The sequence below is a fragment of the Drosophila miranda genome (assembly GCF_003369915.1).
Source record: "Drosophila miranda strain MSH22 chromosome Y unlocalized genomic scaffold, D.miranda_PacBio2.1 Contig_Y1_pilon, whole genome shotgun sequence".
NCBI classification, from domain to species: Eukaryota; Metazoa; Arthropoda; class Insecta; order Diptera; family Drosophilidae; genus Drosophila; species Drosophila miranda.
The window spans coordinates 3,471,610-3,488,734 of NW_022881603.1; the positions used below are offsets into that span (position 1 = coordinate 3,471,610).

Sequence of the window (17,125 nt, forward strand, 5' to 3'; positions counted from 1 at the left end):
AGCCAGAGGCAGAGGCAGAAAGAGATCTTATCAGCCTTCACCACAACCACCGAAACGCCGCTGGTAATTTGCATAAATAAACAAAAGATTCACCATTTGGTAACAAAAACAAAAGCAAAACAAAAAACAAAACAAGTTAGTGCAATTAAATACTGAAAAAGCGGCTGCTGCCCCCTGAACGATGTCATCGTCACCTAAAGTTGGAGGTGGGGACTTGTGGGGACATGTTGTAAACAAAATGCTACGCGCCAACATCACAACACAAATTGGGGAGCCGAGCGCCAAAGTTCGTACGTGTGTTCGTGTGTGTGAGGCAAGAGCAACAGGCGGTTGCGGTTGGGCAGCGTCAGCTTCTGGCAGTGGCGGCTTTTAAGCGATCTCTCGTCTCAGTCTCTATTGACGTCGGCACCAGTTCATATCGTGAGCGCGCGCAAATAGGACGTACAAAAAAAAAATAACGAAACGGAAGAAAAGTAACGCCAAAGGTGTGTTGTTGAGTGAGTTTTTGTACTCTCTGTACCGAAATATACGGTCTTATTTTCAAAATATATCGTAAATATACCGATGAAATACAACGTACGCAAGATCGCGCACGATCGCGCACACACACGCCATCCCTCTCGCACTCAAGGCGTCGCCGGCCTACAATACATGTCAAAGTCTGTTTAGTAGCAAAAAAGAAGCAGCGCTAAAAGGAAAAGACAAATCTGGCAAAATTAGCCTTATGTAGCGATAATACATATAGATATAAGTAAGATAGTGGAAGATATTACCTTGTTGACTTATTCGGTTGGTAAAATGACGTCATAAGAAATTGCATAAAAAACTACTCTCAACATAAAAACAATTGCAGGCGGTAGTTACTTAATAGAATACGGCCACAGAAATGGAGTCCAATAAAGCCTATTTGTGGGAGAAGTACCAGGGCTTATGTAATTACGCGATACGGTGGGCAGTGAGTTGGTAATTTACGGAACCTCGGCTCTGATGCTGGCGGTGGCCTACGCCAAGCGGAAACCTGCCTATCTGGTGCGCCAGTTCAAGCAGCCGTCGCACATCCCCGAGCGCATCATCAACGAGCGCATTATGCACACGGGCAAGATCAGCGGCGTGCAGCCGCGGGATCAGGACACACTGCTGATGATCAAGCACCGCCCGCTCATACCCATCTTTACTAGCAACACGCGCCTGCTCCCGGTGAAGCTTTCATGGCTGCAGCAGTGCCTCGTGGGACGGGAGGCCACCTTCATCCCACTGAACAAGGGCGGAAAGAAGGACTACATTGTGTGCCAGCTCTGTCTGGTCCATCCGCCCAAGGGCAACCGATTGCTGGATGTCTCCGAGACGCTGCTCAAGCTGCGCTTTGCAAAGTTCGCTCAGGATATGGCCTCCGGGGTGAAGCGCAACGGCAAATACTACAAGCACCTAAAGCGGGTCGAGGAGACCACCGCCGAGAAGGGAGCCTGGCTGTCCTGGGCGGCACGCTATCCCTATATCTGGCGGCGCTACAACGAGCTGAAGGCCTCGCTCCTGCCCAAGAAGAAGCTGCTGCCCGAGCTGGTTCGCTAATCCCGCCCGTTGTCGGGATCCCAATACTGACCGAGCGTATTGTTAACATAGTTCTAAGTTCCAAGGCCGTTGACGAAACGAAATGAAACTGAAAATCCGATCCGATTCCCAACCGCACTCCGGACCGTACGAGTACGTGATTGCGTGCTAATTTTCCCACTCAAATCGAATCAAAATGCTGGCATTTTTTTAAATAAACAAAATATTGAATTTGTTTTGGATGACATCAGTGCGTGGCTGTGTGTGTGCGACCCTGCATTTGTGTGCCGCTGCTTCCCAAATAAAACGATAAAATACTTAATGCTACGTCTGCACGATCCATTTGTATTTCTCAATTCTGAATTCCATTCTATTCTGTATCCACGAACGAACAGTTGCAGCTTCTCCACAATTTCGATAGCCATTCTACACCGTACCTTCCTCACAACGAATCTCAGGCAAAATGAGCTGCGGAATCTCCATGGTTAAATATATACTGTTTATATTCAATTTGCTCTGTTCGGTGAGTAAAAAACAAGCATAGCATCGACATTCATTATAGATTATATCATTTTCCCCCTGCCATTGGCCAAGCCCAGTACGTCCCCAAGTTTAGTCTGGGATATGATATCATAAGTTTTGTTTTACCGTAAAAACTGGTTTTTACGAAAATATTTTGTTTGTTTTAGTTTTTGTGAGAAAGTTGAGGCCTAAAAACCGGTTAACCAAAAACAGTGCGTTTCAGAACAATAATTTCGGTTTCAAGTTTTTTCCGAATAGTCTGATAGAGTTACGTATGAAATCTTACGTATAATGATACGGAGTTTATTATAGATCACTTTCTGCATTTATCCATCTATAAGATCTTAGAGTATTGGAACCCGTGACGTAGTGGTAGCAGGGGGCTCTTTTATATGTAAATTCTGTATAAACAAAAAGGTATTCTGTTTACTTGGGTTGACTATAAGATCTTAGAGTATTGGAACCCGTGACGTAGTGGTAGCAGGGGGCTCTTTTATATGTAAATTCTGTATACACAAAAAGGTATTCTGTTTACTTGGGTTGACTGAAATCGAGTTTGGTTTGAGGTTGAACATTCGTTTGAGAGCTCATAACATTTGGCTCCAAGAAATATCCGTACCATAGCCGGGCATCCGCTCGAGGATAACTGGTTTCAAACATAAACAAAAACAAAAAAGTTACGTTGTTCAGTTGTTTAGCAACTTCTTAGTTCCACAAAAGTCACAGCGGAGGACTGTACTCCGCTGTAACTGGTTTTTGTGGGACTGCGATACAATGTGTGCAGGTGTGATCCGAATCCGACTCCGACTGGTACTTGCTGCAGCGCGGAATTCATTCCAGTCACGCAAACATCAACATCGGCAGTATGACCCCTCCCTTCTACTCTTTTGACGGATTTGTTCAATGTAAAGTTACGTAATTACACTCGAGCGACGGGTGGGTGCTGTCTGACCCCCCACGCCCGAAAATAGTTGACTTAATTAAATGTGAACTTGCTCCCCATTTCAGTCGAGACAAAACTTGGCCAAACACTGCATCCCCACACGCACGGAACGGAACTGAAGGGAGGGCGACGCGTCGGCTTTTAGAGCACACTTGAACTAAATATTCTTCGTTTTTTTTTTGTCGGGGGGGATGGATGGGCAAACAGATATACATCGAAGTGGAGGAGATGGGTTGGTTTTTCAGACATGGTTGGTGTCGCAATTTTCGTCAGATCTCATCCAATAATGCCCTCAACCAAATGGATTAGGTCATGCATCGAAACTATGATCTCCGACAGATAATTACTCCGATCTAATCTAATAAAATAGTTGTTGACGCATTGCGATACAAAATCAAAGCCATAGTAAATATATTCTTCATATTTATCAGAGAAATTAATCTAAATTAACCGCAGCGGGCTCATTGATAAGAGATAATACAGAACAACACCATTGATAGGCCTCGGAAAGAGAGCTCCATCACCACCATCCGTTAGAAATTATTCAAATTACTATGGTACCCTATATTTTTAATAGTTTTCTTGCAGTGTAGAGTATTGTAGCAACTGTTCGGGAAAATCTGTTAAAGCTTTTGACAGAGCTTAGTTGTGATGTTGAAAAGCTTAGAGCTTTACAAATAACATAGGCAAAGTTGATTATTATACCCGATACTCAAAATGAGTATTGGGGTATATTAGATTTGTGGTAAAAGTGGATGTGTGTAACGTCCAGAAGGAATCGTTTCCGACCCCATAAAGTATATATATTCTTGATCAGAATCAATAGCCGAGTCGATTGAGCCCTGTCTGTCTGTCCGTCCGTCCGTCTGTCCGTCTGTCCGTCCCCTTCAGCGCCTAGTGCTCAAAGACTATAAGAGCTAGAGCAACGATGTTTTGGATCCAGACTTCTGTGATATGTCACTGCTACAAGAATATTTCAAAACTTCGCCCCGCCCACTTCCGCCCCCACAAAAGACGAAAATCTGTAGCATCCACAATTTTAAAGATATGAGAAAACCAAAAACGTAGAATTGTAGAGAATGACCATATCTTTAAGACTGCGGAATTTGAATTGGATCGTATTATTATTATAGCCAGCATCAAGAAAACAATTTCATTCTTTCTCGCCCTGTCTCTCTCTAACACACACGTAGCATAGGCGGCTTTGCTTAGAGTAAAACATTAGCGCCTAGATCTCAGAGACTACAAAAGCTAGAGCAACCAAATTTGGTACCCACACTCCTAATATATCGGACCGAGACGAGTTTGTTTCAAAATTTCGCCACACCCCTTCCGCCCCCGCAAAGGACGAGAATCTGGGGATATTCAAAAATCTCAGAGACTATTAAGGCTAGAGTAACCAAATTTGGTATCCGCACTCCTGTTAGATCTATAAAACGTGTATCTCAAAATTTCGCCCCACCCCCTTCCGCCCACACAAAGTACGAAAATCTGTTGCATCCACAATATTGCACATTCGAGAAAACTAAAAACGCAGAATCATAGATAATGACCATATCTATCAGATTGCTGAATCTGGATCAGATCGGATCATTTTTATACCCAAAAGGAACAAATCAATTTGCACTGGCTACGCAGCGACCGACGTCACGCTCAGACTGATTTTCTGTCTCTCTCGCACGCACTCTTTGTCGTGTCGTTTAATATTAGCGGCGCCTGCCGGAGGAGAGCCATACTGACTTAGTATCGGGTATAACCGTAGAGTTGCGGTGTCTGCAGCAACTCACAACGTTCCCCCTCGTTTTATTTTATTAAAACCATACATATATGATCTTTCCCAGATATGCGGCATTTTGTTGATCGTGTTTGGAGGCCTTCTGTTCAGCAACATCCACAACATCGATGACCTGCGCACCCAGCAGGTGCCCATCACAATGATTGTCCTTGGCACTGTTATCCTGCTAATCTCCTGGTTCGGCTGCTGCGGTGCCATTCGCGAGTCCTACTGCATGTCCACGACGGTACGAAATACTCACATTTGATCCTCCCAGCATCGGTCTCTCTTTACCCGTGCACGACCTTTATTTATAGTACTCGATTCTGCTGTTCGTTTTGATGATTGGCCAGCTGGCGTTGGTGATCTACATGTGGCTGCAGAAGGACAAGTATCTGGTCATAATGGGCGATGTGGTGGAGAAGGCCTGGGAGCGACGCACCCGTCGGGCCGACTACATGGATGCCATACAGATTAGCGTTAGTTTTCAGTCCCGTCCTCAGAATTGAAATATCAAAACATCTGACACTCGTTTTTGGTATCTCTCCAGATGGAGTGCTGTGGCCGCACTAACTTCTCGGACTATTCCTTCCAAGGCTACTTCCCCCCCTCGTGCTGCAAGGATACCAACAACTGCCGCCCGGACACTGTCTACCGACGCGGCTGCAAGGCGGCCTTTGTGGAGTTCTGGGACAGAAACAGCGACATCATCAAATATGCCGGCTTGGTTATTGCCGCCATTGAGGTAGGTTCCCCCACAGCGCAGAACGCTGATGGTTATACATATTTAATTGAAAAATTCTTTCGATATTTCAGTTTGTGGGCTTTGTGTTTGCCTGCTGTCTGGCGAACAGCATCCGGAATTACCGTCGCCGCGCGGACTATTAAGTGCTGGACCTGGGAAAGCCTTACTAATTTTAATTGAAACCGAAAGTACCAATTATGTTGCCCAATTTTATTTACATACATACATACATACGAGTATATCGATATAGATCACCTGACACAGATGGCCATTGAAATTTACATAATCTCAAGTTATACGAAGAAAATGAAATCCCATTAATATCTCGCTATAATCGCTCTTCGAAGACTGTAAGTTGAGAGATAGATGTATTGGAGTGCTACAAATTACTGTAAAAAATAATTTATACACCTGACCGAAAGATTGCAATAAACTGAGAAATTTCAAATGGTTTCTGTTTCGTTCGACCCACTTTATGAGACAAACTAACCTACAGAGGTTTATATTTAGTCGGTTTGTCTATCCACATTGTGTAATCTGTGTACATAGGGATTTCTTATCTACGGACAGGGATCTGATGCCAAAGGCGAAAAAACCCCACCAACTGTCAGATTCTTAATTGAAATGTTTAGTATTTCGTCTTGGAGTGCCCTCACCCAGAACGTATACCATATTTATTGGATTGATAAATAATAAATCAACGCGATAAGACGGGGGACTCACGTCGGAACTCCGACCAGCCAGAGTGTCATATGAGTCATCTTATTGGCCAACTTGTAGCCCCCACCGACAACGTATTGCCAAGTGCAAAGAAAGTGCTCGGAATGTAAATGATTCATCTTAGAAGAGAACGGGCTGCCCCCATGTGAGAATTTCATAAGTATGAAGTCATATTCCGTCCATACTCGTAGATAAGTATCTATACGAACTGTTTAGACCAACAAATGATTCACACCTGTTTTGAGTACATTCGTTGGGTTCGGGTTCGGTTGCCAGTAGTTCCAACCACTTTATTGTACTATCTACTCCAGTGCAAGACGATAAGATCCATGAATAACTTTTATGGGTACATATATGAGCTGCGAGATAGGAAACGAGAGAGTGGACCACTTATACATAAAGGTATTTTATTTCCAAGAGGAGATAAGTTCCAACTCTGATAAGATGAGGACCTCTAATGGTTTATTATAATGCCCCCAGGTCTAGATGGAAGCCACTCAGTTTAACGAAAACAGTCCCAACGAACGAACGAGCGTACGGATTATAAAACGAGACATTCGGAATCAGCCGAAATACTATTATATTCACCGAGATACCGTGCAACCTAGAAATCCAGAACCATGAATGATCCGAGAGAATGCCTGTTGCACTACAATCGTAAGTTGGAGAGCACCTCTCGTTGATCCGGAATTCCATTCTGATGTTATTATTTTCTCTATAGTATGCCATCTGTATGCTGGTCTTGTTTGCCCTGCAATTGGCTCTGTCGATTTGGATCTTTGCGGCGAACGACAAGTTCCTGGACAAGATGAGCACAGTGGTGAACACGGCCTGGAATGAGAATAACGCCGCCCAGGGTTATCCCATGGATGCCCTCCAATTGGCCGTAAGTTTGGAAATCGAAGTTCCTGGATATTCTATGGGAATACTAACATATTTCTTATCCAGTTCAAATGCTGCGGAAACACTGGCTACAAGCAATACGGATCTTCAGTCCCCGCTTCCTGCTGCGGCTACAAGGATCGCAATCAGGTGTGCGAGGCTGCCATTTTCACCCAACGTCTTGGCTGCAATGGCGAGTTCGTCGACTTCTGGGCCTCCAACACGGACCTCATTCGATGGAGCAGTCTGATCATCGCGCTCTTCGAGCTGGGCATCTTCATTGTATCGTGCTGCCTGGCCAGTGCAATGAGGAAGCGCTGATATGGAGTATCCACGCCTGAATCATCCCATTAGCTGTAGCTCAGTTCCTAGCATCCATGCAGTTGAAAGTACATGCAACATCAGTCGCCATAAATAAATCAAATAGGTTAAGCTCAATCAAGTATATTTTTTGTATGTCTATGTCTAGCTTTGGCCACCAAATCTTATCTAATCGGAACGGGTCGGTGTTTTCGCCGAAACTATATCCGTGTACCGGTTGATAAGCCCCCACCAACTCCATCCATATTTAGATCGTTTGCCCTCAAACTTTTGCAATGAATCATTTCTAAATTCCAATTGTTATCGCTTGGCCCACCCAATGTTTGCTTTTCTGTGTCCCTTGCTTTTTTGGTCCCCAAAAAGTGATAAGATACATGCGCGTATCTTTCCGATATCGTTCATGTCTGAGGGACAATTTAAAAACAGTAGCCCAACAGAAAGACCAGTCTAATCGAACAATAGCAAACGACGCGTGAACGCGATAAATATCATAAAATTATAGCGCTCAAAAACACACCTGGATAAATTTGATTTAATTTGTATTTGATTTGTTGAACTCGAAAGGATACGAAAAGACAAAAGTCAACATGGGTTGTCTTTCGGGCATAGTCAATTTCATATTATATGTAGTTAATGTTGTGTTCTTGGTGAGTCCATAAACTAAAGAAACTCAGTGAAAACTACAGGATTGTCAACTCAAAAAATGGATATCAATAAAGAAAAGTTTACGCCACGAACCTGCTGGAATAAATAAATAAAACAAAGCTCAGTTAATGACAGCTATAGATACTCGTATATGTATATAATTTCTTTTGGATTTTGTGGACTGCAAACAAAGGATTTTTTTTAATTTTGATAATTAACTAAAAATACAAGACAAGAAAATGGTGTCAATAACAAATATACATACCCAGTGAAATAAGGCCTCAAATTTTAATATTTACACTTTTCAAAAACGTATACGAATTCAATAGATCGTAGACTGGCATTTTAAACATTAGTATGAAAATAGTTGATTTAAATATTTTGTATTTATTAATTTTAATTTTATTCATATTTCAATTGTTCCTGTAATTGGCATTCAAGGCGGCGCAAGCTAGAGCCAGTTGGTCATTCCAGAGACATCAAATAAAAATATAAACTTTGTAAAACCAATAATAATCGTAATAATATTCTATATTATTATGAAACATGTTTAGCAAGAAATTTGTAAACATGTTTTAAATTTAGATAAAATAATACAAAGAATTTTGCATACATTTATGTTTAATATTTATTATACCCGATACTCAAAATGAGTATTGGGGTATATTAGATTTGTGGTAAAAGTGGATGTGTGTAACGTCCAGAAGGAATCGTTTCCGACCCCATAAAGTATATATATTCTTGATCAGTATCAATAGCCGAGTCGATTGAGCCCTGTCTGTCTGTCCGTCCGTCCGTCCGTCCGTCCGTCTGTCCGTCCCCTTCAGCGCCTAGTGCTCAAAGACTATAAGAGCTAGAGCAACGATGTTTTGGATCCAGACTTCTGTGATATGTCACTGCTACAAAAATATTTCAAAACTTCGCCCCGCCCACTTCCGCCCCCACAAAGGACGAAAATCTGTGGCATCCACAATTTTAAAGATATGAGAAAACCAAAAACGTAGAATTGTAGAGAATGACCATATCTTTAAGACTGCGGAATCTGAATTGGATCGTATTATTACTATAGCCAGCATCAAGAAAACAATTTCATTTTTTCTCGCCCTGTCTCTCTCTAACAAACAGGTTTCATGGTCGGTTTTGCCAATTGCAAAATATGAGTTCAAGGATCTCAGAACCCATAAGAGCTAGAGCAACCAAATTTGGTATCCACACTCCTGTGATATCGGACCTTGACCGTTTTGTGTCAAAATTTCGCCACACCCCCTTCCGCCCCCGAAAATCTGGGGATATTCAAAAATCTCAGAGACTGTTAAGGCTAGAGTAACCAAATTTGGTATCCGCACTCCTGTTAGATCTTACTATAAAACGTGTATCTCAAAATTTCGCCCCACCCCCTTCCGCCCACACAAAGGACGAAAATCTGTTGCATCCACAATATTGCACATTCGAGAAAACTAAAAACGCAGAATCAGATCATTTTTATAGCCAATAGGAACAAATCAATTTGCAGTGGCTACGCAGCGCCCGACGTCACGCTCAGACTGATTTTCTGTCTCTCTCGCACGCACTCTTTGTCGTGTCGTTTAATATTAGCGGCGGCTGCCGGAGGAGAGCCATACTGACTTAGTATCGGGTATAACCGTAGAGTTGCGGTGTCTGCAGCAACTCACAACGTTCCCCCTCGTTTTAAATGTGGACGTGTCACTCTTTAATATGCCATATTTCTGCGGATGTATTAGTCCCTTAATAAACCGATCTTTTCAGCATAAAATCTGACATCAGTTCTATAAAAAGAGTCCACGATATGGCGCACTGGAAAGCCAATGGAATGGGCATTGGTTTCATATGATATCATCATAGGGTTTTTGCTGTGGTTTATCACCCATGGAAATGTGCATGAGTGTGTTGCAGCTTGTGTCTTATCAGGCAGCTTGTAATGTCTTTTGACAAATGAGGACCTAATCAGCTAGTTGACATTCGGCCAGGCTCCGTTTTTCACTTTCACAAAAGTTTTCCGATTTACTTTTGAAATCACATAAATTGGGGCTCTCTTTTTCCCATTCCGCAAGATTTCTTCGTTTTCAAACATTTTTGTTGACGAAATGAAAAGTAAACGGCTTTTTATACAACAAAACGAACCCTAATTGCAAAAGGAAAAAAATAGATGACTTATTGATGCATTAACATAAACTTGATACCTATATCAGGGTAATTTAACTTGTGCTTTTTTTATAAATAATTTTATTTTAACCCAACCTCAAATTTGGTTCGGACAAAATTGGCCACAGCAACAACAAATTTCGTTTTGGTGTAAGCAGCTGACGCATTCCGATTTGGTTATCGGAACGTTGGCAAGTAATAAATTTTTGCGTATAACAGCACAAATGTGCATGTAACAGCTCAGACTGTGCTTGTAACATGCGCTTAACAGAACATCTGGGTGAGCACAGCTGTTTCCCGCCCAATTTAATTCGGACTTCAAAATGTACATAAGTGCAGCAAATTAATTTTTTATTTCAAAATTACCGCTTTGTTTTTTATATCCAGGGGAAAGCATAAATCATCTCTTCAAGATGAAGTCCTGGTGGGTTTTATGAAAGACAACCCGGACTTGGCAAAAGGATTTGTGAAGGGCGACCGAGTTGTTGTCGATGCCAAGTGGGCAGAGCTTTGCGGCGCTCTCAATGCTGTTGGGCCGCCAATCAAGGACGCATTGGGTTGGAAAAAGGTATGTGTTGCACAACAAAAGGTAGCACACTACTATATTCAATTCTACAATTTCAGGTTTGGGCAGATTGGAAAACAAACATCCGCAAGAAGATGGCGAAAAACAAATCAGAAACTCGAGCTACAGGTGGAGGGCCCTTCGCTCAGCAATCGCTTGGGGAATTGGAGGAGATAGCTATGTGGCCTCTACGAAATGGTGGAAGGAGTAGGTGGGCCAGCGTATGGACTTCCCCCCGTACGACCAAGGAGGCCGACACTGGGGTTAAGTGCGTGATGGAAGACCCCATTGAGGAGGAACCCTCAGAGAAGGACGAACCCTCAGAGAAGGAGGAGCCCATGCCGAAGCGCCGTCGAACTAGACCAGCGCAGACCATGGACCACAACGATCTCTGCGCTGCTCAGCTGGATGAAATGTCGGCAATTTCCAAGAAAATTTCGGAACATTTCGAACGAATGGAATCGTTAGAGAAGGAGAAGCTCGAGGTCCAAAAGGCGCTTGTAGACAAATTTAGCCAAATTTTGGACAAATTTGCGAAATAATTAGTTTCCTATTAGTTTTTTTGTGAAACTTAGCTTTATTAGTTATAAAGAATATCGAATGACATAAAGAAGAAAACATGAAAAATTTTGCATTTTAATAAGGAATGGCCTGAGCTATTTCATCGCGTATAGATGATCCATTATTTTCAGTGTCGTCGAATTCATTTTCAGTGTCTAAAGGGTCGTCAAATCGAACATCCTCCTCGATTAAGACATTACGTCTTCTACAAATATTGTGCAGGGCACAGCATACATTTATAATTTGGCAACAAAATATTGGTGGGTAATTTAAAGTGCGTTGCAAGCAACGGAAACAGCTTTTAAGGACTCCAATGGTGCGTTCTATAATATTTCGTGCTCCAGTATGCTTTATGTTGAATCTGTGCTGATAGGTGGCTATCTCCGCGCTCCTATAAGGAGTCAGAACAAAACTCTCTAGAGCGTAGCCCGAATCAGCCAAAACAAACCCATTAATGGTCGTGGATAAATATTCCCTAGCAGGGGAGTGATTCCAAATGAAGGAGTCATGGCAGGAACCAGGGTGCGTGGCATCAATAGCAATTATCTCCATGTTGTAGTTACACACCACCATGGCATTCATGCTATAAAATCCTTTCCTATTATAGAACACGGAGTGGTTTTGTACAGGCTTTAGTATTCTGATGTGAGTTCCATCCACACAGGCACCAATTCGAGGCAATTTAAAGTTTCGATAGAAATATTCATATGATTGTTGCAATTGATGATTATTCATCTGCAACGAAATGAACTCAACACATAACAGCCTGTCCATCAACGGAATAAGTTTGTGAAGAATCTTTCCAAATGTACTGCGTCCAATGTTTATATGATGGTCTTTGGCAACTGCCCACTGGTAGCAGCCAGTGGCGAGATATCGCATTACTGAAGCCAATTGCGTAGAGGGAGATAGCTTCCTGGTAACACCTAAATGGGGTTGAACTTTCTCCAAAATCATTTTGAAAGTTTTTTTGTCGATCCGAAATGACTTCACAAATCTGAAAGCTTTACCATTAGCAATTTAATTTTCAATACGCATGCTGTTACTCACAGTTCGTCAGACATGATAAATACACAAGTGTTGCATCTAAGATGTCTAGATCTTCTTAGATCACGTAATTTCTGCAATCGTTTTGCTTCAAAACAAGCAATTGAATAAATAAAAGGCATTTTAATCACGCTGTATTTTTACAAAGCAGCCAGGTCAGCTGTTTTTGTTTGCCAGAAACGATGAAAAAAGAAACATATCGATAAAAAAAATATGTGAAAACTGGAGAACCTAAAAACGAAAACGAAACGTTTTGGCTGAAAACGTAATCCGCAAAAGTAAATGAAAAACGGAGCCTGCCTGATTATCTTTTTTTTTGTAATAAATAAAGTTAAGAGCTCCCGAATAGAACTGCCAATGGAGATTATAAAACCCCCTCACTCTCTGCTCCTTTCAGATCGTTGGCATTCTTCTGATCGTCCTGGGATCGATCATGTTGGCCGACATCAATCGCTTTGCCGGAATGAGTGAGGTAGAGCACACGAACACCATCCCCATTTGCATTACCGTGATTGGAGCCCTGATCTTTGTCGTCTCCTTCTTCGGCTGCTACGGCCTGTTCAGGCAGAGCGCTTGTATGACGGGAGCAGTAAGTACTCCTTGTTGAATGGAAGCTTTAGTTAAACCAAATCTATTTCGCAGTACACCAGCATGATCTTCGTGCTCTTCATCCTTCAACTGGTGCTCACCTGCTGGGTGTTCGTCAACAGAACGGCCTTCCTGAACGACATGAGAAGCCTGGTCACATCGCTATGGAACACAAATGACTCCGAAGCGTTCGTCGTGCTGGAAGTGACCTTCAACTGTTGTGGTAACACTGGCTATGCCAATTACGGTAACCAGACGGTGCCCGGCACCTGCTGCGGCTTTGCCAACCGTCAGACCTCCTGCTCGTCCCAAATTTATGAGACAAAGCCTGGCTGCAATGACAAGTTCGAGGAGTTCTGGTACGACAACATGGACATCATCCGCTGGTCAGGCCTGGGCATTGTCTTATTCGAATTGCTGGTCTTCATCTTCGCCGGCGCCCTGTCCAACTGCATGCGCCGCGAGAATGCTGGCAGGCAAGTGTCCGCCTAGACAGCGAGAGAATCAATTTCCATAGCATACGTATATTAATGTCCATGCAATAATAAAGATTTCTACTGGCCACTGAGTATTCCCCAAGCGATAAGAAATCCACTCGTTTCTCTCAAGTAACGTACTTTATCCCCAGGCAAATTCAGTTGCAACGGGAATACGAAGCATAGCGGGTCAAAAGAATCTCTCCTCAAAATTCTGCAGCAATGGACCGAGATGCACAAAGTGTTATAAGTGTGATGGTTATATTGAACATATTATTCTCGGTGGGAATCGTCAAATGTTCATTAAAGATCGGTTTAAGAGAAAACTGTTCGATCATCCAAATTAAATCATTCAAAGAAGTAATTATGGATTCGCTTTCTTTCACTTACAGTGCTTTGGTTTTTTGTACATCACAGTAGGGTCGTTTATGATCAGCGTGATCAGGGATTATTCGATTATAGATGATACCCAGATTGTCCCCATTACGGTTGTGGTCCTTGGATCCGCCATGATTCTTCTATCTTTGCAGAGCTGCTATGGACTATATCGAGAAAAGCCGAGCGTTATAACCTTTGTAAGATAAAAATAGCTGTAGAAAATAGAATAACAACTTAAATAATTGAGTTTTTCTTTCTTTTAGTACTCCGTTCTGAACCTAATGCTTTTGTTAATCCATATTTCGTCTCCTACTTATGGATGGAGCTGGGCCCTAAAATGCACATGTCTTCGTATTCATATCCCAAATATCCCGCCTCCTGTTTCAATATACCCATCCATGGGGGTGATATGGAGCTAAACCATTGCCGGGAGGCTATGTTTTAGTCTTGGAATATGTGTGCCAACATTTTGAGGTAATGTTCCTAAAATTCCACGCCGGTCAGATACTGATGACAATTTTCTTTCGCAGTTTCTTACATTTGCAATTGGCTGTTATGTGGCGGATTCCGGTCGCAACGCAGAAAGAACTCAGTACCTAAGGAATAGCAAGGATTTAATTTTTAACTTTTAGGAAGTTGTAAATTGTATTAAATTATAAAAATGGTTCATAATGTGGCGATTCTTTTTATACCCGATACTCAAAATGAGTATAGGGGTATATGGGATTTGTGGTGAAAATGGACGTGTGATCCCCCGTGATCAGCATCAATAGCCGAGTCAATTGAGCAATGTCTGTCTATCCGTCCCTATGAGCGCCTAGTTCTTAAAGACTATTAAAAATAGAGCAACGACATTTTGTATACAGACTGCTGTGATATTTCCCGCCCTACAAAGGACGAGAATCTGTCATACACATTTTTGAATTCAAGAGAAAATCAAAAACACAGAATAATAGAGAATGACAATATCTTCTAGACTGCAGAATGTGAACCAGATCGTATCGTTATTATAGCCAGAATGAAGAAAACAATTTTATTTTTTCTCGCTCTGTATTTTTCTAACACACACGATCGAAGATACGAGAAAACTAAAAACGCGCAAGTTAGAGAAGAACAATATCTATCAGATTGTTGAATCTGGATCATTTTTATAGCCAAAAGGAACAAATCAATTTGCAGTGGCTACGCAGCGCCCGACACGCTCAGACTGATTTTCTGTCTCTCTCGCACGCACTCTTTGTCGTGTCGCTTAATATTCGCGGCGTCTGCCGGAGGAGAGCCATACTGACTAAGTATTGGGTATAAATGTAGAGTTGCGGTCGCCGCAGCTACTCACAACGTTCCCCCTCTTTTATTTATGCTTCTCTGAGTGTTCTCTTCGCTTCGCATCTCATGCCGATTCTCGAGTAGAAAACTAGGAAACAAATTTTCGATCTCTTTCCTTTAGAAAAGAAAATAAAATAAATAAAAGTAAACCAATTTTACTATATTATACTATTTATATTTATATTTACTATTTTATACTAATTATCTTGAGCGTTTGAACTTTATAGTTCTTATTCCTCTCTAGAGTGTAACATTTTGGGTCTCTTTTTTAGTTAGGCGGCTAGGCGGCTGCAAAACTGACTCGTCGCTCATGCCTCGCAAAGATAAATATTGAGTTCACCCCAAGAATTACTTAAAACCCCAGCTTGAGTGCTTACCTACGCTGGGATTGGAAATAACTAAAAACGCCCTGACCTTAAGTTAACGTATGATCGATGCAATAAAATGCAACATACTTTTGGGTGGAAGATAAAGCTTTGTTGCAATCTTATTTGAATAGGTGCTTGAAAAGCTTTCGTCGATTTGATTCTCGGTTATATCGGATTTATATCTTATCGCACAAGTGATATGTACAAAGACAAATTAAGTCTCCAACATGAGCCTGTTTGCGTTTGCCCCACCCTGGATACTATTTCCATGCGTTGTCTTATCTGCTTTTATATCGTAGGTAGTGGGTAAAAATTGGTTTAAAAATGTAGAATTCATTAAATAAATCATCGCATGCCAATGATGAACGCAATTACGGTTAATGGGCCGAAACAGATGTCACGACAAAAAACAGTGTACTCAACAATGATAAGGAGGGGATGGGGGGGGGGGGGGCATGAGTAATACTCGTAATTTCGTGATCGTAGATAGCGCAAGAGCTATTCTCCACACAGATGCAAAACCCCGAGTGCATTTCCTATTGTGATAAAATATTTTTCCTGTTTCAAGTATTGGTCATACTTGAGTGATGCGGCTCAGAAACTACTGCTACTACGAACATTTCGACTAAAAAATACTCTTTTTCACACTTAAAAAATAATGAAACTATATCATTCTAATTTTTGGCTCCATCCGTCGTAAAAATATTATGACTGTTGTTATACAACTAATTTTAGCCCTCGCTTGATTCATAGCTGCGGTGACTGTTTATCAACGAGTTTGACTAAGCAAAACAATTTGCACTTTTTTGCAGATATGTGGCATTTTACTCATCACATTCGGTTCCATTATGGTCTCCATCATCAAAGACTTTTCGAGCATGGATGAGACTTTCACAGCCAACAGCGTGGCCATCATAATCCTGGTCCTGGGCTGCCTCATCTTCCTCGTGGCGTTCATGGGCTGCTGTGGAGCCATTCGCGAGGATGCTTGTTGTCTGACCACGGTAAGTTGAAATTTATTACTTAAACATCGAATAAATGTAACCCATTTTACTTCCTCATCGCAGTACTCCAGTGTGATGATGGTCCTGCTGATCAGTCAGCTGGTTTTGATCATCTACGTTTGGGTGGACTATGTACAGATCCAGCAATCCCTGGAGAAAATTGTGGAGACTATTTGGCAGCAGCGCAAGACGGACAGCATTCTCCTGGACACCATGCAGCGCACCGTAAGTTGGAGCCGCGGAAAGCAAATGGAACTACTTGTATCATCCATGTTTATTTGTTTGCAGTTCAAGTGCTGCGGTCTGCATAGATTCTACGATTACGGCGTCTCATACCCAGCTTCCTGCTGTGACTCACCCAGCAATGGTACTTGTGGACTGACGTCGGTCATGCTGCGCCCTGGATGCTTGGACGCGGTTGACTCGTTCTGAGATACCAACGTGAATATTATCAAATACGCCGGTCTGGGTGTCACAGCCATTGAGGTAAATTGCCCTTGTCCTACACTACTTTACTTTACTGATAAGAATAATTATATTTTTCACAGC

General features: G+C 42.1%; 4 protein-coding genes, 2 long non-coding RNA genes and 1 pseudogene across 8 annotated transcripts; 5 read left to right on the forward strand and 2 right to left on the reverse strand.

Annotated features, from left to right (window-relative positions):
• Positions 1–380: 380 nt before the first annotated feature.
• On the forward strand, positions 381–17,023 carry LOC117189498 (23 kDa integral membrane protein-like). Of its 2 annotated transcripts, XM_033394634.1 has the most exons (6): positions 384–485; positions 1,944–2,071; positions 4,855–5,034; positions 5,105–5,266; positions 5,338–5,532; positions 5,604–5,985. In XM_033394634.1, the coding sequence occupies exons 2-6, from the start codon at positions 2,012–2,014 to the stop codon at positions 5,673–5,675; spliced, it is 669 nt and encodes a 222-aa protein (XP_033250525.1). In that variant the 5' UTR covers positions 384–485; positions 1,944–2,011; the 3' UTR covers positions 5,676–5,985. The 2 variants fall into 2 exon arrangements, with proteins under 2 accessions (XP_033250526.1, XP_033250525.1); XM_033394635.1 differs by lacking the exons at positions 4,855–5,034; positions 5,105–5,266; positions 5,338–5,532; positions 5,604–5,985 and adding exons at positions 16,385–16,576; positions 16,640–16,801; positions 16,865–17,023 and having other exon boundaries at positions 381–485.
• Positions 797–1,875, forward strand: LOC117189497 (annotated as a pseudogene).
• Positions 6,745–11,446, forward strand: LOC108159375 (23 kDa integral membrane protein). 2 transcript variants are annotated; one of them, XM_033394637.1, is made up of 5 exons: positions 6,745–6,909; positions 6,974–7,138; positions 7,201–8,102; positions 10,651–10,831; positions 10,888–11,446. In XM_033394637.1, exons 1-3 carry the CDS (start codon positions 6,877–6,879, stop codon positions 7,453–7,455), a joined length of 453 nt encoding a protein of 150 aa, XP_033250528.1. In that variant the 5' UTR covers positions 6,745–6,876; the 3' UTR covers positions 7,456–8,102; positions 10,651–10,831; positions 10,888–11,446. The 2 variants fall into 2 exon arrangements, with proteins under 2 accessions (XP_033250528.1, XP_033250527.1); XM_033394636.1 differs by lacking the exons at positions 6,745–6,909; positions 6,974–7,138; positions 7,201–8,102 and adding an exon at positions 10,427–10,588.
• On the forward strand, positions 8,020–13,614 carry LOC108159370 (23 kDa integral membrane protein). Its single transcript, XM_017292598.2, has 3 exons — positions 8,020–8,102; positions 12,834–13,025; positions 13,079–13,614. The coding sequence occupies exons 1-3, from the start codon at positions 8,043–8,045 to the stop codon at positions 13,514–13,516; spliced, it is 690 nt and encodes a 229-aa protein (XP_017148087.2). The 5' UTR covers positions 8,020–8,042; the 3' UTR covers positions 13,517–13,614.
• LOC117189495 (putative nuclease HARBI1) lies at positions 11,382–12,625 on the reverse strand. The gene is made up of 2 exons (XM_033394633.1): positions 12,440–12,625; positions 11,382–12,386 (listed from the first exon to the last, which is right to left on the reverse strand). Exons 1-2 carry the CDS (start codon positions 12,556–12,558, stop codon positions 11,465–11,467), a joined length of 1,041 nt encoding a protein of 346 aa, XP_033250524.1. The 5' UTR covers positions 12,559–12,625; the 3' UTR covers positions 11,382–11,464.
• Positions 13,675–14,530, forward strand: LOC117189500. The gene is made up of 4 exons (XR_004473421.1): positions 13,675–13,782; positions 13,893–14,075; positions 14,142–14,352; positions 14,409–14,530. It is a non-coding gene; the product is annotated as an uncharacterized LOC117189500 (long non-coding RNA).
• Positions 16,560–17,017, reverse strand: LOC117189499. The gene is made up of 2 exons (XR_004473420.1): positions 16,935–17,017; positions 16,560–16,879 (listed from the first exon to the last, which is right to left on the reverse strand). It is a non-coding gene; the product is annotated as an uncharacterized LOC117189499 (long non-coding RNA).
• Positions 17,024–17,125: the final 102 nt, after the last annotated feature.

Bases quoted from the DNA above. Each gene is read 5' to 3' on its own strand.
- LOC117189498 (XM_033394634.1), top strand. From the start codon at position 2,012: ATGAGCTGCGGAATCTCCATGGTTAAATATATACTGTTTATATTCAAT. The intron at 2,072-4,854 runs GTGAGTAAAAAA...GATCTTTCCCAG, and splicing joins TATTCAATTTGCTCTGTTCG to ATATGCGGCATTTTGTTGAT. The intron at 5,035-5,104 runs GTACGAAATACT...CTTTATTTATAG, and splicing joins CCTACTGCATGTCCACGACG to TACTCGATTCTGCTGTTCGT.
- LOC108159370 (XM_017292598.2), top strand. From the start codon at position 8,043: ATGGGTTGTCTTTCGGGCATAGTCAATTTCATATTATATGTAGTTAAT. The intron at 8,103-12,833 runs GTGAGTCCATAA...TGCTCCTTTCAG, and splicing joins TAGTTAATGTTGTGTTCTTG to ATCGTTGGCATTCTTCTGAT. The intron at 13,026-13,078 runs GTAAGTACTCCT...TCTATTTCGCAG, and splicing joins GCGCTTGTATGACGGGAGCA to TACACCAGCATGATCTTCGT.
- LOC117189495 (XM_033394633.1), bottom strand. From the start codon at position 12,558: ATGCCTTTTATTTATTCAATTGCTTGTTTTGAAGCAAAACGATTGCAG. The intron at 12,387-12,439 runs GTGAGTAACAGC...TAAAGCTTTCAG, and splicing joins TTTATCATGTCTGACGAACT to ATTTGTGAAGTCATTTCGGA.
- LOC108159375 (XM_033394636.1), top strand. The intron at 10,832-10,887 runs GTATGTGTTGCA...CTACAATTTCAG, and splicing joins ACGCATTGGGTTGGAAAAAG to GTTTGGGCAGATTGGAAAAC.